Genomic DNA, 23226 nt, shown 5'->3' on the forward strand with positions numbered 1-23226 from the left:
ATACATGGTCCTCATTTCTTTACTGATGACCTCACTATAGCATTTTTCATGTTCATAGATACATTATGTTATAAAGAGACCTTAAAGAGATAAAATACCTACCGTATATACTCGAGTATAAGCCGAGTTTTTCAGCACGTTTTTTGTGCTGAAAAACGTCCCCTCGGCTTATACTCGGGTCTATACGGCTTATACTCGAGTTTTTTTTTTAAGCCTCGGCTTATACTCGATATATCGGCTTATACTCGAGTTTTTTTTCTTTTTCACATTTTGCGGACGGCACGGGAAGCCCTGCGGTGCAGTGAGAGGCGGGCGGGGGCCGCCAGCCTTCTCAGCTGAGGAGGGGTTTCCCCAACCGGTAGGTGCCTCATTTCCCACCCTCGGCTTATACTCGAGTCCCCAGTTTACCCCAGTTTTTGGGGTAAAATTGGGGACCTCGGCTTATACTCGGATCGGCTTATATTCGAGTATATACGGTATTTACATTTCAAAAAATGTTAAGTACTGTTTGCATACTTGAGCAAATTAACACAAAAATAGTAATAAAATATTTTGATAATTAGACCTGCAAAAGATTAATGGTGGAAAGATTTGATAACATGTACTTACTCCACTCATTTACCAATGCCATAACCGTCTACCTCCTTTTACTTTGTTCCCCATAATGTCCTTCAATGACTCTTAAGATCTTTCCCCGCTGCCTGTATTATATTGCTAAACACTAAAAGAATCCCTTCATTAGAATTTCATATTCTCTCCATCAATTTTATTTTCAGCTCATTTTCAAATGAAATAGAAACATGCCCACCAGATTCTTACATATTCAAAGTGGTGAACTCATGTTTTTGATATATGCTAGAAGATATCTGTTTTGCATCTAAACCCACCTTCCTTATTTTAATGACATTTTACAGAAGGTAGAAAACACCTGGACAAAACTTTGGAGGAGGGGGGAGAGTACTAATTGAAGGAACAATGCATACATTACTTTTCATTTCCTTCCTTCTTGTTTGCTAACATAAAGACATCCAAGAAGGTCACTATTTACAGATCACAATTCTGATTCTCAATTGCCCTGCATTTACAATAATCTTTTGTGCCAGAATGTGTAAGGTGGCTAAGTCGTTCATTTTTAAAACATGTTCACAGACTGAGAAAACTAGTAAGCTGCATTATAACTCATACTTGCTAGATAATTGTTTCTCCTACAGATTTAATACTTATTTTTATACTGAATTGGCAGGTCAACTGCCTTGAAACATTTATATGGGGGAAAAAATGTTTATGCAAAAATATAGGAAAGTTAAAACAGGAAATGCTAAGCACTTTGGAGGCACCTTCTGTACCAACACAGGAAGCTGTGGCTTCCTTATGTATTTATTGGTTTAGACAATGGTCCACTGTGCAAATGGCTATGAAAGAGCTGTATGAGAGAGATGGGGAAGAACAAATACAGATGAATGAATTTAGGTCAATGTATCCATCTGGGAACTTGGAAACAAGTCCCTCAATGATAGGTGCCTGGACTAGGAATGCAGTGAATTTGAGGTTATAGCATAGAGTAGACCAACTCACTCAGTGGGATGTCTTGACAGCCTGAAGTAGACAGGCATGCATTTCTGACACCCAACTTTGTTTAACAACTGCTGTCTCTCTTCCCCCGCCCACCCCTCAATTAGCTTCACTCAGTTAATCTGCTATAGCAAGACAGATGCAATTTTATATTTCAATAAATATATTTTCCCAATGGATAACCTGCTCCTTGTGGATGCAGTGAATATGTGGTTGGTGGAGCTCATATTTCTAGAAATCCAATAAATCAGCTCCTGCAAATCTTATCTTAGTCTGTATCTAGCACAGGAAAACCTTACCATTTCTGCATCTACCAAATGCAAGATTAATTCAGAAATCAGTTTTAATAGACAGATGAGTTAAAAACTAAAAAAACAACAACAACATAACCTTCCAAGGTTTTTTTTTGAGCAGCAGTAGGATAGTATATTAACCATCTCTATAGATGAAATTATTTCTAGATTTGGAAAACAAGAAGATCTGATGTATTTCATCACCCTAAGTGTTCTTCTCCTCCCTAAGCACTATGTGTGCACTAAATATCTCACTCTGTGTCTAAATGATGCAGCCTTTCCCAAGATGTTCTGCACCAAATGTGAGAGGTCTTCAACTTTCATAATCATGAGCCAGCAAAACCAATGACTGGATATTATGTTGTCTAGATATTATAGGAAGTGAAATCCACCCATCTGAGGACAAGCCAGGACAGTCCTATTGCCTACTGGGGATTATGTCTGAGGGCTATGCTTAATCCAAAGGAGTCTTGAATTCCTTGATTCCAAAGGAATCTCAAACGTCTACTGCTGTACTGGAATGAAGTCAGAATATTCAGTAGCCTTCTACCAGGGAGAAAGCGCTGACCATGTTAAACAACTGCATATGCCTGCAAAGTACATTTGCAAAAATGTGAATCTGTTTAGCCTAGCTTTAAATAGGAACCTCCGGCTCAGGCAATGCCAAGATATCACTTTTCATCTTGACCCAGCACCGGATTCAACCTTCAGCTTTACAGCAGAACATTCAGGACAGCAAAAAAGTATGCATGTATCAAAGTTGGCAAAGACAAACATTCTACCAACATGTTAAAATACTGAATGAGTTTAAAATGTAATTTGCCTAATTTCCTTTCCAATTTCTCATTACATTTTTTTCTCGTTTTTGAAGGTTATGGCCTTCCCTTCCCCCATACTAATGGAAGGAGATGAAAGCACAAAAGTTTATTTCATAACTTTCCTTCACCAACAGCTGTTGCTGCTGTCACTGCTGAGCAAGCAGTGCTTCAGGCAATTATTGACTTTACTGAATCCTGTGGGGAGGGAGAGATTTCCTGGATAAAATCTGAAAAACACCTTAAACATGTTTAAAATTCTGTTTCCTGTCAAAGCATTATTTCTGCAGAGTAAGAATGCTATCTAATCAGTCTTCATAGTGACACTTAACATCTTTGAAGTAAAGAAGCCTCCCCAAATCTTTTATACATTACCACAGCTGACTTTTACAAAAAAAGAAAGAAAAAAAAGTAGAGACAGAGATACTGTTAAGTCAGTGTAGAGTTTCCCACAGCTTCCTTTTCTATATACTGTATACATAGGGGAAACAACAATTGGATATTTACACTATTAAAATGCTCTTTTTATTAGCGATAAATAATATACACAGTTGTGCAAAGAGAGACCATCACAAATGACCAAGATCCCAAATTTCCTAGTAGAACAAAGGGTTGCTTAATGAGGTTAAAACTAGGGGAAAAAATTATTCGCACTGGACTTTGATAGAAAAGATAATATGTAGGAAATAGCTTGATCAAGAAATGTGCAAACAATGCTACTTCATTTTCATTACTGATTAAAACACTTCTATACTACTGTTCATAAAATAACTTTAAGTGGTTTGACATTAAATAAATAAACCAAGTTAAACAATCAAAGACATGAATAGGTATGAAAAAAGAATTTGTCCCTATGCGAGCGACCTAGTTATAAATATCAGTCTTTGGTACCAAAACAATGCAGCAATGAGACGACTGAATGCTAGTGGAGAAGAGCATTCCACAGAGCAGGCATCCTTCCCGAGAGGTCTGACTATGTAACTGTAAGGTGACAATCTATACTTGTTGAAACTTGCAATATGATCGCCTTCGACAATCTCAGTATTTATGCAGTTTAGAAGCAGAAAGTCAATATCATAGATCTGTGATGGTGAACCTATGGCACGTGTGCCACAGGTGACATGCAAAACCATATCGGTGGGCATGCGAGCTCAGCTCCGGCACACATGCGTGTGCTGGCCAGCTGATTTTTGGGCCCATCAGAAGTTGGCAAACGGGCCATTTCTGGCCTCCAGAAGGGCTCTGGAGGGGTGGGGAAGGCCATTTTCGCCCTCCACAGGCTCTTAGAGAGGCTCTGGAGCCTGGGGAGAGCAAAAAACAAAACAAAAGGGGCTTATCTGGCCCACTGTGCCATAAGCGGGGGGAGCACGGGGGGCTCATGTGCGCATGTGTGGGGGGTGGGGCGCATAGAATTATGGGTGTGGGTACACACACGCAACCCCCCACTTTTGGCATGCAATGGCAAAAAGGTTAGCCATTTTTGGTTAATTTTGGTCATAGACCAAAGTCATCCAGATATTTATGCATGAATAAGAAAACCTGCCTGTGGCCCAAAAGCAGATTGATACACCGTAATATGATGGGGTCATATTGCCCAGCCATGTGCCAAATGTAACAACCTGACCTCTACATTCTGTGTTCATTGAAGTTTTAGAATAATCCAAATATGCAGTTAACCAATGCTTTGACATACTATTCTTATTTAGGAAAAGACAATACCTGCTAATGTTGATATTGACCAAATGGTTCTCCTGATGATTGCATCCACTGGGTTCATATAAACGGTTAAAAATTATTTGAGATATGATTATGCCTTGTTCAACTGCCATGATTCTAAGGTGCTGTCATTCAATGTTATTTTCTAATACTGTCTCTGCAAGTTGGCATGTCTCCAAAACCTTCTCATGGAGCTGATTCAGAAGGATACCAATGGTTAATAGTACAAAAAAGCTCCAGGATCAACAGAATCACACTGTCATCTCTTTTTCATAGAAGGTCATCCATCAGGTCATCCAAGGCTAATTCAGTCTTTAAATTGTGTCTGAATCCAGGTTGAAATTCAACGTAGTTGTGTGGTGTTTTTTTTCAACAAAATGAGAATACTACGCAGATGCACAGCATTATCCCTTTCCAGCTCCTTGCTCTCAAAGGAGGTACTTCGATGAATATAATACTTTACACGTTTTGTCCCTCAGAAAGGGGTAACTACCGCCTCTTTAAGAAGCTGGCAGCACAAGCTACCACTCAAAAATGTGTTCAACCACTTTACAGATATACTTAGCTCAGCTAGCTCTAACAGCCAGGAGGGGAAAGGGTCAAGAGGTGCAGATTGATCAGCTACAAGCAGCGTGTCCATATCCTCAGGCGTTCAAAACTGAAAGCACTGAGACATAATTGGACCAAATGATGTACCAGATACTGTGTCAAAAGTAAAATACGAGATGACAGGAACATGATTTTATCTTCCAAATGTCTTGCAAATTGGTCATAGCAGGCTTTTGGGATTATCAAGGGCAAATAACAAGACCTTAATTATTCTGAAGAGGTCTGCTGGATGCTTATTTGAGGATGCAGTGGAGATTACAAAGTAAACTTTTTTGCAGCCTCATCACAAATTAGTAGATATACAGTATGCATGCCTGGTTGGACAGACATTTTAACTTTCTCTTGGCCTGTTCCATTATTCTGTTTCAGAGAATCAGGGTCAAACTGCGGTTCTAGATGGTCTGAGAAGACATTTGAGACTGACCATATCAGTAGCCCATTTTTCTCATAATTCCATTCTCAATCAGAGCCTTGACAGGATTCTTGCTCTGGTTTTTATAAACTCTCCTGGAGGATTTAGAAATTCATTGGATTCCCCAAGCCATAAGATGGATCACATTAGTGGGCCCCTAATCCTAGCAGAAGACGCATGCCACCATGGAACCAACACTCATCAGATGACAAAGACAGCCAAATAGCTTTTGTCATCACCACTACCCCATATCCAGTCTACCCCTTCAGAGACTGAAACAAAAACTAAGTTCACAGTAAGCCTGCCCCTACACACCGATTTGATAACAATTGGACAGTCTCGTGGCTCCTATTTTCCCCATAACAACCCAGTGAGGAGGATTGGGCTGAGAGAATATAAATGGTCCAAAGTCACCCAGCTGGCTTTCATGCCTAAAGTGGGACTAAAACAGTCGCCTGGCTAAAATTAAAATTCAATTCTCTATGGAACAGCACATACAAGTGAAAATCACCCAACTATCCAAGCTATGACATGTGTGTTCAAAGAAAACATCCAGCTCTGTTTCATCTTTCATCAGAACAGAACAAATGATATGGAACATCGGTTCTCACCTAAGAGTATCCAATCCACAATCCTAAATTCATCCCCTTACATCAAAGGATTTAGGACTGACATTATTATAAGCCTTAAAAGCTATTCCTACAGAGCAAGTAACCCTTTTAAAGTTGCTTTTCAGTCCCACCAGCATGTTCGAAATAGACCTGTGCTAGGGAAACAATCTATAGTCGGTTAGGAAGCAAATACCAAAGCACCTCCTAGAAGTTAATAGAGCTAGAACAATATGCCTCCTAATTCTTCTGAAAGCCAAGAAAAAGAAAAGGCAAGAAAAGGTTTTGTAAGAAGAGCTAGTAGGTTCTAACGAAGTGGAATGCCTTTCATCTGCCTTCCAACTTCCTTAAACTCTTAATAAGTTTTCATTTGGTTGATTTCAGTAATTAAGAGTTACAGTTCATGTTTCATATTAAGACAATGCATACTTTAAAAATGACTCAGAAGGACAAGCAGACAAAGCGCAGCATCTTTCTGCTATCCTTTAAAATTCTTTTTTTTCCTTCAGATTTCAATGCAAACCTAGAATAAGATGTCCCTGCTTTAAAAGTTGCATTAAATTTTAGTTGTTTTTAGGGTTTTAAATTTTTAAATTAGGTTTTGGGATTTTAAAAGTATTTTTAGATTGGGCTAATTTAAATAAGTTTTTTAATTAATATTCTGTATCTATTTGATTGTTTTTATTTTGCCTGTTCACCGCCCTGAGTCCTTCGGGACAAGGGTGATATAAAAATATTATTATTATTATTATTATTATTATTATTATTATTATTATTATTATTATTATAAGAGGCACAGTTTCAATGGTCTGATTTATTAAAGCCACAGCAGCATATTTTCAGATTTGCACAGAAGCTTGAAGAAAGGAACAAGCTATTTAACAAACAAAAGAGAAGCACTGTAATCAAGCAAATTCTTTTTTTTTTTGGAAACAAGTTTTATTGGGTTTTTTTCTTTCACACATATATTTTATGAACAGAGTATTAACCAAATCATATCTTATACAACTTATCATATCCAAATACATTTTACATAGTTTCAATTTCTGCCAAAATATTATTTTTCCCTACTTTTTTATCTTGTCTTAATACTTCTATACTTACTATATACCGTATTTTTTGGAGTAAAAGACGCACCTTTTTACCCCCCAAAAGAGGGCGAAAATCTGGGTGCGTCTTATACGCAAAATGTAGCCCTGCCCACCTGCCGGCCCCCACCCTTTGGATATTTTCGGGCTGTTCCAGGTGCGGGGATCTGGGTCGGGGCACAGCCAGAAGAACAAACCTCTTTGAGACAGTTTGTGGGAGGATCTTCCCGGTGGCTTTGGTGAACAAGGCGGGCCCCACAGTTTGCGGCTGGTCACCCCTCTGGACGCCCAGCTGGCAGCTCAGGCTAGACAACGGTCACGATGACTTCACTCCCCAGCAATGTGAAGAGTCACTGCTGCCGCCACCACCTAAGCCCTCTCCACGCCCAGGAGCCGAGCCAAGCCGAGTGGGAACCCATAAAGTGAAACGTCCCTCCTTTCCAGCCACCGCTGCCCGTTGGTCCAATTCCCCAATGCAATTCTCAGAGCAGTGTTTCAGGGGTGGCCAGTTCCCCTGCAATGTGCAACAGGGAACCGGGAACCGTTTTGGATTCAGGGAAGGGATCACAGCGCTTTCCTTTGAATTCCTTTGGAATCAGGATACATTCCAAAGACAGCTTTCCTTCCTGATTCCAAAGGAAAGCATTTTCAGGAGGCAGACCCGTGATCCCCTTCCTGATTCTTTTTTGTGCAGAGGCAAAAAAAAGTGCATCGCATTATAGGGCCTCTGGTGGCTCAACAGACTAATGCAGTCTGTTATTAACACAGCTGCTTGCAATTACTGCAGGTTCAAATCCCACCAAGGCCCAAGGTTGACTCAGCCTTCCATCCTTTATAAGGTAGGTAAAATGAGGACCCAGATTGTTGGGGGCAATATGTTGACTTTGTATATAAATATACAAATAGGATGAAGACTATTGCTAACATAGTGTAAGCCGCCCTGAGTCTTCGGAGAAGGGCGGGATATAAATGCAAATTAAAAAAAAAAAAAATAGGCGGCAGATATGGCCATGAGGAAAGAGAAGGTGAGTCTGCAAGGAAGATGAGGGTGAATGGCTCTGCAATGTGCAACGCAAAGGCGGCAGCACTGCAATCCCCTCCCCGAATCCAAAACGGTTCATGGTTCCCCGCTGCACATTGAAGGGGACTTGGCCGCCGCCTAAAACGCAGCTCTGAGAATTGCATTGGGGAATCAGGCCAACAGGCAGCGATGGCTGCAAAGGAGGGACATTTCACTTTAGGGACTCCTGCTCGGCTCCTAGGCGTAGAGACTGCTTAGGCGGTGGCGGCAGCAGTGGCTCCTCACGTTGCTGGGGAGTGAAGTCATTGCAACCACTCTCTGCCCTGAGCTGTCTGCTCGGCAGCCAGAGGGGTGACCAGCCGCGAACCATGGGGCCCGCCTTGTTTGCTGAAGCTGCTGGGCCGATTCCACCCCCCAGAACATCCTGAAGAGGTTTGTTCCTCAGGCTGTGCTCTGACCCTCCCCCAGAGCTATAGGTAGGAAGACGGGGGCATCTTGGGAGCAGAGCCTTCAGTGCCAAGTCCCTCTTCTGCCCCATGAAAATCATCCTCCACCCCACTCATTCCTGTTAAATGCATATAGAGTGATAGGGTTTGTTTTAAACAGATAAAAAGATCTGTGCTGCTGGTTATCAAAATCAAGTGGAAGTGTGGACATGGCTGATCTTGATGCTGGTAGGCAGAGCAGAATTCTTTTTTTCTTGTTTTCCTCCCCAAAAATTAAGGTGCATCTTATACTCCGGTGCGTCTTATACTCCGAAAAATATGGTAAATAGTATCATCATCTGCCCTCAAATCCTAATTTCTTAACATTATTTCAGTTGATTATCTTTTTTTTATATTCAAAAAGTTTTTATTAGTCAAAAAAGGTTTATACAAATACATTTCAGGTATGGTAAATTTTCATTTTTCTTATCTAAAATAAGAATTTTACTCAAATTTTTTAACACATACAACAGCCATATGGCAAGCAGGTGACACGAAGTAGCTAAGTTTACAAATTTTAAATACGTAATAAAGAAGAGTCAAGAATAAACAGAATATCGTACAAAAGAGAATAAGGAAAACCAACACAATCCCAAATATCTTTATCACTTCCTAGTTTTGGATCTCAGAACTCTGGGTTCAGCCTGACCCAACTCCAGGGCCGCAACAGCGGCAGCCGCTTCCGCCCCATGATCTATAACCTCCCCTTCTTCAATTCCTGGGTCATCTGATTCCAGGAGGGCTTTGTGTTCCTCCACATAGGCCGTAGCCTCCATAATTGTACTGATTTTTTCGTAATGCCCTCCCGGAAAATCATCAATCCCTCTGGCATCAGCCATCTGAAGCCCACTCCTTCTGGTACAATTTGCTTGACAAAAATAATATTTCTTTCTTTTTCACGTACCTGTCTGGGAATCTGCCTCAGAATGGCTATCTCCCTGCCCCTGTAAATCAGTGCCCCACTCCTATGTTTTCTAAAATTTCATCTCTCGTCTCTCTTCTCACAAATTTGACATGAACCTCTCTGGGAACTGCATGCGTGCGTGCATATTGCGAATTAACTCTATAAACTCGATCCACATCCCAATTCATGAAATCAACACCTCTCCCAAGAAATTCTCCCAACAATTTAGTCACAACATCTCTCAAGTCTTCTTGGTCCACTTCTTCCAAATTTTGAAACCTAAGGAAATAAGACATTTTATCCATCTGTGGTCCAAGCACAGCATTGCCTGTCGTCTCCTCTCTTTTCTGCACTGCCCGCATCTCACCCTCAAACCTTCCACTTTCTGCTTGTTTTCTGCTGAAACTTGTTGAGTATCCTTTAAATCCTTTTGGATAGTCACAATTTCTGCTCTTATTTCATCAATTTCTTGTCCATATTAGATAACTTTTCCAAAATTCTCTCCATCTCTCCAGCAGTTGGTCTCTGACCTTTTGCCATTAAGGAAAAAAAAAATACAAAATCCTCAGGCAGGCACAGTATCCTTGTAATTTCCTCCGGATCCACCAGGGGCACTCACAGAACAACGAGTCCAGAGTACAGTTAGTCAACCAGGAAGCCGAAGGAAGTGATGTCATCAAAATTCTCATAGTGAAGGCGGAAGCTGGGCGCCACCACTGTTCCCCAGAAGGAGGGGCCTCAAACCTTCCCTCCTAAATTTCTCCATCACCTCTTCTCTCCAGAGCTCCACAAAACCGGTAATCTTCTTATTTTAAGTTCTCCTCTCTCCAGAATAACTCGTGCTCCTTCCAACCGCAGGGGAGAAAAAACCCCCCCGCACTCCGGAGCACTCCACTCACATTTACCGATATTCCCTTCCCTTCTCCTCCTCAATTCTTCTCCGTGCCCTGTTCACCACCAGGCTGCTGCAGTTATAAATCCAATGCCCCGGTGTCACTGGGCACAGCGGCCCAGGCGACGACCAAAATAATGGCCGCGGCCTGTGGCCTCCAAACCCCGCCAAGCCTAGGACGCGCCAGCATCGGTCCCCACAGTCCTGTATGTCGGCTGGGAGACCCCTGGCGAGCCGTCCGTGCGGCAGGTGTCCTTTTCGGAACACCTGGCCCCTGAGGGCCTCGGCGGCGGCCGGATTCGGGCGCTGGAGGCAGGAGAAGCCTTCCAGACGTCCGTTGCCACTGGATACCGGAAGTCGTCTCCTTCAGTTGATTATCTTATCTTATCCATTGTTAATCATATATTCTCTTTTAATTTACATATTAATTCGTTCTTCATCCTAGTAAGTATGAGTATACTCGGGGTTGCTCTTCTATCATTCCAACTCCCTAACTTTACAACAATCCTTCTTCTCCTTCTCCTCTCTTTCCCTTCCCTCCCTTTTTCTATCCTTTTCTACTTTCTTCTTTCCTTCTCTCCTTTCCCTTCTTTATTTCCCCTTCCTTTCCCCCACTCCTCCTCCCTTCCTGACTCTCCTACTCTTATTTCCCCTTTCTTCCTCTCTTTTTCCTTTTCTTCTGTTCCTCTCTTCTCCCCTCCTTCTACCCCTCTACTCCTCTTTCCATTCTCTCTCCATTGTTGTATTCATTTTCAATTCAATATTTTCCAAAATGGCATCTGAGCAATCCCAATTTTTCTCCTTTTATTAAATGTTTGTCGACAGGCCCATCACATTTTTTGATTATTTCATTTTTACATTGAAACCTTTTAACTTAATTAACCTTCCACCTCTTATTTTCCTTAATTCCTAGTTTCTTATTCCAACATCAATTAATTATTTTATTTCATCATTTACTAACATTTCAATTTTGTATCTTAATTTCAGTTATTTCCATAGTTAAACCAAATTACATTTCATATTACATCTGCTGATCCATTTTACAATTAACAATATACGTCATCTTGTTTGCTTCTTACATACAATTTCTACTGTTAATACAATTCCCTTAAATCAACTAATAAATGCTTTATTTCCTTTCCTTCTCTCCATTATTCTTCCCCTTTTAACCATTTTCTTTGGGCCTCTCCAAAATTCCATTCCTTCATATTTTTCTCCCTTTATCCCATTCTCTTATCTTCTTCTATTTCTTTTTGTATTTATTGTATCTTTTCCCCTGGATCCTTTCTCTAACTTTTAAGACTGTTACCTTTATATTTCTTCCCATTTTTACCCAGTCTTTTCCCATTTCCTTTTTTCCTCTTCTTTTTTGGGTGATATTCCCCCCTATCCTTTTTTTTTTGGGTCACTGTCAATCCCAGTGTAATTATCTATCTTTATATCTTCATTTATTTTCCCTTCAACATTGTATTCTTGCTTCTCATTTTTATTTTTTGCTTTTTTGTGTATTCTAACCTGGCTTCTGCTTCTTTATTACCCTTAAACAACTCCATTAGTTCCTCATATTCCCAGTGCTCCATATTGTCAATTCAATTTTTAAAATTTTTTTACTTTATGTTTAATTAAGGTTCAAGTCAATGAAGTCTCTCTTTTTTTATTTCCAAATAATATCCGGTTCCAATATTTATCTAGTCCATTCCAATTTAAGGCTTTGTTCTTTTTTACCTCCTTTCAGAGTCAAGACCCAGCTATTTAAAAATAAACAAGTACTCCTTAAAATTTCTCACGGTAGTTGAAATCCTTGCTAATTTTTCAATTTTGAAAGCAAGAGTTGTAGTGCTTCCTTTCCACTAGCAGATGTCTCTCTCCAATCCACAAATTCCGAGACAACAAAGAAGCACATTTAAATCCACAAAAAAAGTACTTTCTCTTCAATTTCTTTTCCTTTTATTGTTTTTAATTTCTCTAAATTCCATTTAATTTCTCCAATTCCAATTTTAAATCCAAATAGAAAGTTTTTTTTTTCTTTTTTGGGTTTAGTACTTTAACTTCCTCTTTGTTCTTCTTCCTCCAATTAAAATTCCCAAGTGCTAATTAGCCGCTTAGTTCCATGCCGGGACCTTCTTTTAACCTTTTTTTTTTTAAAAAAATCTTTTTACCTGTGAGTTGGCCAATCACTCACCTGGTAACAATACTCCTTTCAATGATTGGTCCTGCACAAATCTTAGTCCGGTTGCCCCAGCTTCAGAGCGGTCGTTTTACTGGCCGCCACCCCCGGCGCTGGTTCAGAGAGCTGCCTTCGACCCTTCCAGGAACTTGCCTGTTCCTCTTGGTCATCTGAGGTGCCTCTCCTTCTTCACCATCCCTCCAAGATGGTTCCAGTCCAAAGACCCCTGACAGCGGTTTGTCTGGCTAGATTTTCGTGAGGCTCGTCAGAGCCCGCTATTTTCCAGCCAGTCTCACCGCAACGCTTCCGATTCTCTCATCAAGCAAATTCTAAAGCTGTTCTTCCACGTGATTTTTGTAGCATGCACAATCCCATTCTATCAACTACTCTGGCTTTTACTAACAGTGCCTTCCAGGACAAAGTAAAATAACATTTCAAACATTCCTCCTTATAGAGTCCTTGTTCCTAAATGTTTCCAAAGAAATATATAATAGACATGGCACGCTCCAAAGGTTTAATAACTCACAACAGTAATGAATTTCTAGTCAAATATACAAATATATAGGTAGAACTTTACCTATTGTTTTACTTCTTCATTTTAGATCCAAAATTCATTGAGAAACATGTTTTGCATTGATTAAACTGTCCTGACAAACCACTTTAGAAGTCTTGCAGCACAGCTGTATTACTGGATTCCTCTTTTTGAGTATCCTAAAGTATCACACTGCATGGTTCTTTGCTTTTATTTACCAGATTTACTTAATGATTTTGGAAAGCCCTCAATGAAACACAGGTGCTAAACACTGAAATACAGTGCCACAGAGACAAAGCCAAGCCAAACCCAACCATAAACATGTATCTCACTCAGGAAGGAGAAAAGGGTACCAGGCTCACTTACCTTACCACTGGATCTGGGATCGTTTCTGTATTTGCTGGCACCTGAACACCTTTTTCCCACTCTTGCCTCCAGGGATCAGCAAGGATATAGTACTCATCCGGGCTCAGCTGAAAAGAATCTGGGATCTTCATTGCTGTTATCAAGTCGGTGCGAAAAACCTGAAGATGAGAGATGAAAAGGACAATAATGAAATCACTGGCAATGAAGATTTCGAAAGCAGAACTTTGCCAAGCTTGTAATAGATGAGGGAGTGGATTGGACAAGCTGAAACAGATATGGCCAATAAAATGGCTCCTTATATACATGCTAAGCTGGCATGTCTGAATTCAGCCAATCAGAAAAAAAAAATCAAACCTGGGATTCAAATACGCAGCTCCGAAAAACTAGAGGAGAACAGTATCATATCATATGCTTGCTTATAAAACTAGGCAATACTGCACTGAATAAGGCTGAAAATGATTTGCTATTCACAATGGTGGGAAAAAAAGTTACTCAAATTTATTTCTGAGCAAGTGAAGCACTGAACAAGGGAGCTAAGTTCCTTTGGAGGTAGAACTAATACTGAGAATATTTAACACTGGAGAAAAAGGACAAGAACTTTTTTGTTCAGGTAATGAATGTATGCACCATCACCCCCATGATACTAAATGAAATTAGCAACTATTATTCTGGTTTTCTTTCCATTGTGCTACTCTCCCCTTGGACATATACTTTCCTTGTATTTCCCATGTGCACAGTCTGAATTCTCAAGTATGTTTCATTTTACTATTCATATAAATCAAGAAAAAAAAAACGAACTTTCTCCTCTTAATTTTTAGAAACTATTATTTTCAAAGTAGAACATTATTCTTAAGGAAAGTACCACTATACTGAAGAGAAACAACACAAACACTTTATTCACCAATGACCAGAAACACAGGGGGATCTTTGTATGGCAATATTAGCAAGTAGTCTCCAATTTGTACTTTATAATTAGGGATACTCCATGCTTAGAAACCAGTGTATCTTTCAATTTGCCCTCATTTCTCCCAGAAATTATTCTGGAACAGCAATTTATAGTGCTGCTTGTAACTTCTGAATTGAATTGTGTGTGTGGTATGTATGCATAGCCTAAGCTAGGGAATGTTTCTTTCCTTCTTTCTAGAGCTGCTTAATTTCACTGTAGGAGTAGAAAAAGAGACTAGCCTGTGACAATTTGACATAGCATAGCAAATTCTAATCCTTGGTAATTGACTGAAAGATGATTTGCAGCCTTGAAGTTTGTATTCCATCTCTGCACATGACAGTGATATAGAACAAAATAAATCACTCTAGTGACTAGTCTAAGCAATCCAAACTCTCGCCTCTCATGCTTTTTCAAAATCTGCTTTGAAAACCCCATACCTCCATCAATAAGCTATAGGTTTGGACAAACTAGTGGATAATTTAGTGTAAGTCTGTTCAAGCATATACCATTTGAATTCCATACATTAATATTCCCTTGTCTAGCATATTGTTAATATATGTTGAAGAAACTCTCTGAAACAAATGAGAATCCTCTGTACATAAGTGTGTTTTTTTTTAAATTACTCTTTTGAAGTGCTTTAGAATGTTAGAGAGATAAGTCTTCTTTTTTCCGTTGACTTCTCTAAAACTTTGTACTCTATATGATTACCTTGGAGGAAATGTATATAGCCATAAAAAATTTATTGTCTGTTGAGTAGCGATAAATAAATATAAAGTGTGGGACGTAGGAACACACCAGATACACCTGTGGATGGATTTATACACCACAATACTCCATTTCTCTAACTCTTTTTTCCAGTTCAAAGCCTCACAGGAATTTTATGAATATATGCCATGTGCAAGTTAGTATAGTCATAGTATTGTACTTCTTCAGGAAGAGAGAATTTGTACATTAGGGTGAACCTATGACTGTTTTTGCACAAAGTCACAACCTAGCCAACTACTTTTCAGCCTAGTACAATGATGCTACTAGTGCTGAGTGCCCAAAGTGTGTGTGTGCCCGAAACCCCAAAATGCAATGCAAACGTTCCCCAAGCATGTGTCCTGTCCCCGCGCATGCACCCACTGTGCATGTCCCCAACATACGCCCTGGCCCTCCCGTGCCCTTTTGGCTTCCAGGTGGTGGAGGAGACTTTCCAGGCCCAAAACAGGGTGCAGGGGGCTCTTGTGCAGTCCCCCCGTGCCCCATTTTGGCTTCCAGGTTGGTGCAGGAGGCTTTCCAGGCCCAAAACGAGGTGCCGGAGAGTTCACATGGCCCCTCCGCACCATTTTGGGCCTGGAAAGTCTCCTGCACCAACCTGCTCATGCACCCGCTCCTCTGTACATGTGCACAATACCCACATGTGCCCTGCCCCCCCCCCGCGCAGCAGAGACCTGCAGATTAGCTGGTCGGCGGGAGGCACGCGTGCCTGCACTGTGGAGCAGGGCTGGGGCGACAGCTGGCGTGCCCAAAGAGAGGGCTCTGCGTGCCACCTGTGGCACACATGCATAGGTTCGCCATCACAAGCCTAGTATGTTGCATCAACCTATTTACATGGTCCATGATAGCAATAGCACTTAGACTTATATACTGCTTCACGGTGCTTTACAGCCCTCTCTAAGTGATTTACAGAGTCAGCATATAGCCCCTGACAATCTGGGTCCTCATTTTACTTACCTCAGAAGAATGGAAGGCTTGAACCTGGTGAGATTTGAACTGCCAAACTGCAGTCAGCAGATGTAGCCTGCAGTACTGCATTCTAACTACTGCGCAACCGTGGCTCAGTAATGATTCCAGCTATTAACCCAGAAAAGTGGATTAAGTGCATAAATCACAGCTCATTTCTATTCAGGTAAGCTATCATAGCAGTGAAGTGGAGTATCTGCCAAACAGAATGAAAACAGTCCTTGTACTGTCTTCAGACATTAGGCAAAAAAAAAAATAGTTTTAAATAAATAATTAAAAAGGACAAACTATGTCTACCAAGTCTAACAGATATGTTCTTACTTATCCAGAAATTTAAACATATGGAATAATATTTTGATGAAAGTACTCCCTGTCAGCCTTCTCAGACAGAAAACCTGATCAAATGACCTAATTATACTTTTTTGCAAGGTTACATTGATAGAATTTTGCAAGTGTGATGATTCAAATCTTCCACCCTCTCTTTTACAGCCTGAGAAGTTAGGAAGGTTCCTTTCTGAATTGCTTTCTTTATGGGATACACATTTTTATCCTCTCCCCCCCACACACACACATACACCCCAGGGGTGGGTTCCAAATTTTTTTACTTCTGGTTCTGTGGGCGTGGCTTATTTGGTGGGTGTGGCTTGGTGGTCATATGACTGGGTGGGTGTGGCCAACTTGAAGTCACTCCGGGCAAGGTGGGGTGGCACCTTGCTGTGAGTGACATCAAGTTGGCCACGCCCACTCAGTGACATGTCCAATGCTGCAGAGACAGGGCGATTTCTCCCGGGTGACAGCCAGAGCTTCGGCACTTCCTCTTTTCCTCAAAGGAACTGCCTCCAAGTCCTTGCGAAGGGACACACAACACAACACAACAGAACTGACTCACACACAATGTAAAAGCAGCTGCACTTCACCCAAAATGGTCCCTGCAACAAGCAGGAACCTCACACAGCCACAAAAAGCTCAAAAACCAACTTTCACACTTTACATACACACAACACAACTCTCTCTCTCACACACACACAAAATGCCATATACAGCTTTGTGAGATTTTGTGTGTTTGTATAGTTAGAGTGAAACACTATAGAAACACACCAAATCTCAGAAAGCTGCACAAATTTTTATTTTATTATTTTATTTTATTTATATTTTTTAGATCAAGGATCTCCAACCTTAGTAACTTTAAGGTTTGTGGACTTCAATTCCCAGAGTTCCTCAGCCAGCAAAGCAGTTTAGCAGAGGAGATGGATTCCAGGCAGGCAGATTCAGTTACTAGCTGATGCAACTGATGTAAAGCATGGCTTTGCCAGCCTGAAAGAAGCTGTAATGAGGTAAGTGAGGAGGGGGGATTGGGTGGGCCAGAGGAAAAAAAGATTTTAAAAGGCTCCTCTGACAATCCCAGCTGAAGTTGCTTAATCGCAGCCCAGAACCTCTTAACTCAGCTGGGATTGCCAAAGGAGCCTTTTAAAACCTTTTGTTTTAACAACCTTTCCAGGCGAAGAGGTTGTTAAAAAAAAACTTTTAAAGGATTCTGATGATCCTTGCTCAGCCCCGCAATCATCAGAGGGTTTTTTTTTTACTTTTAAAAGCCTTTTTTTGGCTGAAGAAAAGATGCTTTTAAAAGTAAAAAAACCTAAACCTCTGATGATCGGGGAACTGGTTCGAGGGCGTGGCCAGCCAGCCATTACTATCGGTTCTCCGAACGCCAGCAGATTTTTACTACCGGCTCCTCAGAACCGGAGCGAACTGGGAGCAACCCACCACTGATTTGCCAAGGTCACTCCCACATACCATTACACTCTCACAGGTAAAACATGCAAATACTGTATATTCGTTAAGGAGATAATGAGAGTACCTTGAGCTATATGCAATTTTCTTTTGGTAAGTTTATTCACAATAATTTATCAAAACAAGTCTCAACCTCTTAACAGCATATGAAACCTTTTGATGAGGAAATAACCTGAGAACAGTAATTTGTTTTCGGCAATCTTACCCCTCACAGAAAGATCAGTAAGGATCTGGTTCCTTACATGTACAGTAACTGCAATTCTCTGAAAAGCCATTTGTGGATTTACACATATGGGTTATTATATGCCTTTGCAGAATCTTGTTTGGGTACTCCCACTATACACCCTGCCCAGTGGTGAAATGTAATTTTTTTTGCTACCGGTTCTGTGGGTGTGGCTTGGTGGGCATGGCTTGGTGGGGGTGGGGGTCATGTGACTGGATGGGCGTGGCCAACTTTTTTTTCTTTTTAAAGCATTTTTTTGCTACCTATTTTCCCAAACAGGTAGTAAAAAAATGCTTTAAAAAAGTTTTTAAAAAAGTTCTGACGATCATAGCTGTGCTGCATGATTGTTGGAACCTTTTTTTACTTTTTTAAAGCTTTTTTTACTACCTATTCACACAAACAGGTAGTAAAAAAAGGTTTAAAAAATGGTTCTGATGATCGCACAGCACAGCTGTGATCGTCGGAACTTTTTTTTTTTACCTTTTAAAACATTTTTTTACTACTGGTTCACCCAAACCAGTAGTTTTTATCACTACTGATTCGCCTGAACCAGAGCGAACCGGTAGCATTTCACCCCGATCCTGCCAAACATTTTGACCTAGTGGATCATAAAGAATGGAACTTAAGCAGGAGCAAAACCCCTAATTTTCTAGTTTTCCAATCAATTTTCCAACTACTCAAGAAGAAAAGCAACTTAGAACTTTCCCAACAGAACAATTAATTAGCATGACAGCTTGCCTCCAGAAGTTGTGGGTACTCCAACACTGGAGGTTTTTAAGTAGAGATTGGACAACCAATGGTACAGGGTTTTCTGCTTGAGCAGAGGGTTGGACTAGAAGACCTCTAAGGTCCCTTCCAACTTTGTTATTCTGTTATTCAGTTCCATGTTTCATTAGAGGAAACTGTTTTGCACATTGCAAACGGAGATTTAAAACAAACCTCTAGGTCACCAGAACACTGGAAAACTGACATATGTATCTCTTCATCTAGTGATCATCCAGGTTTTTGCAGCCAAGAACTGTAGTTTCAGCTTGAGATTCTCCCTTGGCCTCAACCATTTGCCCTGAGGGGACAGATATTCTGATGCAAAACAAGAGGAGGAGAATAGGCTGCCTCTATGTGTTTGATCTCCATGTAATTTTTTCATTTAATTACCTCCTCCATGGCAGAAGAACATTGTGGCACAAAATGCTACATGAATTAAAATCTATCAGTTTATTTTTGAATAAACCCTTTCTTTTAAACCTATGTTCTTTACACTTAAAACTTAACCTTGGACATAATCAGGAAAAGGTTCACCTGCAGATTTATCTTCTTTTCCCTTCCTGGCTGCCAAAAACAAACAAAAGTGCCATTTAGGCAGGCAGGCAGGCAGGCAGCTACCCATGTGATAAACACAAAATTTCCTGTCTGCTGCCAACATTTACATCTTAATTAAAATATGTATATTTACATCCTCAGTACTTAGTGATACAAAGAATAAAAGAGCTGTGCAATTGCTTCAGAAAACAACTTCATTTTATACATAAAGCATTAAAGCATAAAAGTCAAATCAACAAGTTCAAAACTGCCTCTACAGCAAAATGCATTACATAGTGCCATCAAGCATACTTATACCAAAGTGCATTCACAGATCTGAGAGTGGCATACCAACCAATACTGTTTTCACAGATTTTTGTGGAAACTCCAACAGGTTCCAGAAACAAAAGTGTGCAACAGAATATACAGTTGCAAGGATGAATGAACAAAAATTTAGAAGAGACTTTTAAATTTTAAAAAGCCATCAGCACAAAACCCTTGGGAACTAGGCATAACTAAATTATGCTGAAGAGGCTTGCTCTATTTGGCTGTATGTGTTCCCTCTGTACACTTTATCCTGTTGGCTGAGAAGCCTTCAGAATGTTTCTGAAAATTAAGTCATTATTTGACAGCATGCAGCAACTCAGGGTTGTCTGCCACTCTGCCTCCATTAAAACTGAGTTAGGCAATGGATGTTGCAATAAGAAACAGCAGTCCTTCCTTTATTCTGCAGTATAATGAATCTCAATATAATGAAATGTCAATGGCATGAAAACTGGTTTGGTCCAGAAACTTCTTGCTGTCTCAAGAAAGACTAGAAGCAAATGGAATAGGAGTAAAAGAAACTTGGACTAGTTTAATTATATTCTATTTTTAGAGATGACTGTTGAGCCTCAAAACCAAAAAAAATAATAATATACCAATCCTATCAATTTATGTCAGAATATTCATGACTGGGAAGTCATGGTAATAAGGTCAGCCAATGAATAGGCATATCAACTAAGTCAGCCAATTGGGAGCTGAGAAAGACTGGAGCCAGGGTATGTCTTAGTCTGCAGCTTCTGATTCTGTGCAGAGAAAAGAGAAACTAAAACCAGTGTGTGTATGCATGCTGTCTGCTCTGCTGAAAATGAAACTAACTGTTCTCTCCTGCCTTGTGTTGTAACTGCTATGTTGAAGAAGAATCAACTATTGGTATTGTAAATACTTCACCCATTATTATGTGTACAAATAAGTTAATGAATCCTGCTGAACCAGTTTATCTGCGTGTGCTTCTGGATTTGATTTTTCCAACAAGCTTTGACAATTTATTTGTTGTGGGAAAGCTGGGGGCTTGGTTCTCAACCTGAGCATTAGGTGATCAAGTCAGAGAAGATCTCAAATTAGCCAGAGACACCAGAGACATAACTGACAGGTTAAGAGAGATCAACAAGTTCTCTTAGGAGATGAACAGGGAAAGTTCTAAATCTTATCAATAATGAGCAAAATCTGTGGTCAAGGATTCTCAACAAATGTAGATCTGATTCCGAAGTGGTTCACATATCATAAAAATTCCACCCAGGCTGAAGCAATTGAAGACAAGTGAGTTCTTCAAAAACAAGGCAAAATGCCATGAAAGATTTTGTAGGTGACAACCAGCTCCTTGGAAGTGCATCCAGAAACTGGCAGGAAACTAATGCAGCTTATGAAGTCACAAGAACACATTGACATAATGAGACACACTCATCTTGCTTTGCTGTACTTTGAACCAGCTGTAACTTCTGGATGGTCTTTAAGGGCAGCCCCACGTAGAATACATTGCAAAAGTCTAGTCATGAGGTGACTAGAGTATGAGCGACTGTCTGAGTTACCAACTTTATCAGTGAGGAAATCCCTCCTTCTCACTAGTTCGAACAAAGGCTGTGTGAGAAAATCAGAAAAACTCCACCCTAATGCTCATAGTTATATTGCTTCTGGATTGAAAGTAGTTTTAATAGAAGAGAAAATAATTTTAATAGAAGGGAATATATGAAAATAGTTGACTTGTTGAAATATCCGTATCCATACTATTTGTCTTCAGCCTTTGCTCTCAACATTCTGACCATCGCCCAGTATCAACTAAATGATTTAAAGTCCATTTTATGCTTTTAATGCAAGGCAAACTATCCTAAGAAAGACTTGGGGGGGGGGACCTTTGAAGGCATAGAGATGATTTACCTCAACAGAAACCTAATACGGAAGTTAATTCATTTAATTCTTTAAGCTTCAGCTGATAACTCAATTAAAGCTGAACTACACAAACATAAGTAACCTTTTTCTATAATGTCAGTTCCACTTTTTGTATATCAGCAGCTCTTTCTATCCACTGCATTTGTTCAGTGAATACTTCCTACCACAACTAAGCAGAGCAAAACTGAACTACCCAGACATTGTCAGGATGCATCTTCCAATAAAAACATAATTAACAGTCTAGTTTTTATAAAGCCTGGGCTTGAGAAAGGTCAGCTTCCTTGAAGTCTCTATCTGCCAATAGAACATAATAGTTAAAAATGCCGCAATAGCATTTCATTACTTAGCTGGTGTGGAAAAATAAAATAAAATGAGATTAAGATAAATGCTAATTAAGGTTGAGACAGTATCTGAAAAACATCAGAATCCTTTTTGTGTATTTTCTGGTTATCAGAGAAGTAAGTAAGCTAATGAAAACGAAAAAGAGAAAAAAGACCTCTACCACCGTCCAAAGCTAATCTAGTATCTTTTCTAAATATAACAAACATTATTGCTCTTTCCATGTGTTTGCTTTTCTCTGTCACAGTGTCATGCTAGAGGCGGTTTTGAATTATTCAGTATTGCCAAGTAACTATCACCTACAGGGAAAGAGCAAACAAGATAAAGCAAAGCCTTTTACCGTAGCTCTCCAGCTTCTACCAGATGCCTAGTTGACTCAGGGTATCTAAGGCATATCTCGTGTCCATGACAATCTGCTCATTATATTATGGATGTGAGCATTCAATGTCCATTTGAAACCTTGATCTTTTTTTCCTCCATTATTAGCCATCTCACTAAAGTACAGAGAATTTGGAGAAAATTTCAAGGGTCGTTTAGGGAGAAAGCTGGTATCTCTAAACAGAGAATCAGGAGACAAGCCTGATGAGGAAAACAGGAAGTCTGCTTTGCTATGTTGAATTTCTGGAGGTGATGACAGAGGAACACCTAGGAGGGAACATCGAAACGTGAGGAAAACATGCATAGCATCAGAGTTTAACTTAAAATATTTCTTCACTAACAATATTTGCTGACCAAGGAACAACTTCTAAAGTTGCTTGCCTTTTCAGCAATGGGAAGTGATGCAACAGAAGCAGATGTTAAAATATCAGTGTTTTGTCTGGTCAGACAAATGTATGTCCAGATCCCATCTACACTTATGTGAGAGTACAGAATGAAAACATGAACTTGAAGATTATCGCCAGCGAAAAGGTAGAAGCAGAAAATATGAGACTGAAAAAGTTTTAGAGAAAAGTACAGAGGAACAAATACCAATTGATACACAAATCCCAAGGTGAACAAAGGGCATTTTAAGAGAAAAGATTAGGAGAGACATTTGCAAATCAAATGGAAAAAGGAGTCCTAGGAATTATTTGTATAGTGGTACTACCACTATAGTACTACTAACTCCACCAGAGGTTCAATGGGATAGCCACTTGATCAAACTTGGTGCTATTATGGGATTCAAACAGAAACCAAAGTGAGATCATGTTTGAATTACAAGAAATCTATAGACTA

The 23226-nt window shown here is 40.0% G+C and overlaps 1 protein-coding gene across 3 annotated transcripts in view; it reads right to left on the minus strand.

Moving 5' to 3' along the window:
• Positions 1-23226, minus strand: part of JADE2 (jade family PHD finger 2) — a 231913-nt gene that overhangs the window by 146316 nt on the left and 62371 nt on the right. For 2 of the 3 annotated variants that reach the window (XM_058173992.1, XM_058173991.1), the window contains exon 4: positions 13481-13638. In XM_058173992.1, the coding sequence (XP_058029975.1) occupies positions 13481-13638 (158 nt within the window). Of the gene's footprint in view, positions 1-13480; positions 13639-23226 lie in introns of those variants that run through there. The other variant, XM_058173994.1, reaches the window with a different exon arrangement.

This window comes from Ahaetulla prasina, chromosome 2 (assembly GCF_028640845.1).
Source record: "Ahaetulla prasina isolate Xishuangbanna chromosome 2, ASM2864084v1, whole genome shotgun sequence".
Taxonomy (NCBI): domain Eukaryota; kingdom Metazoa; phylum Chordata; class Lepidosauria; order Squamata; family Colubridae; genus Ahaetulla; species Ahaetulla prasina.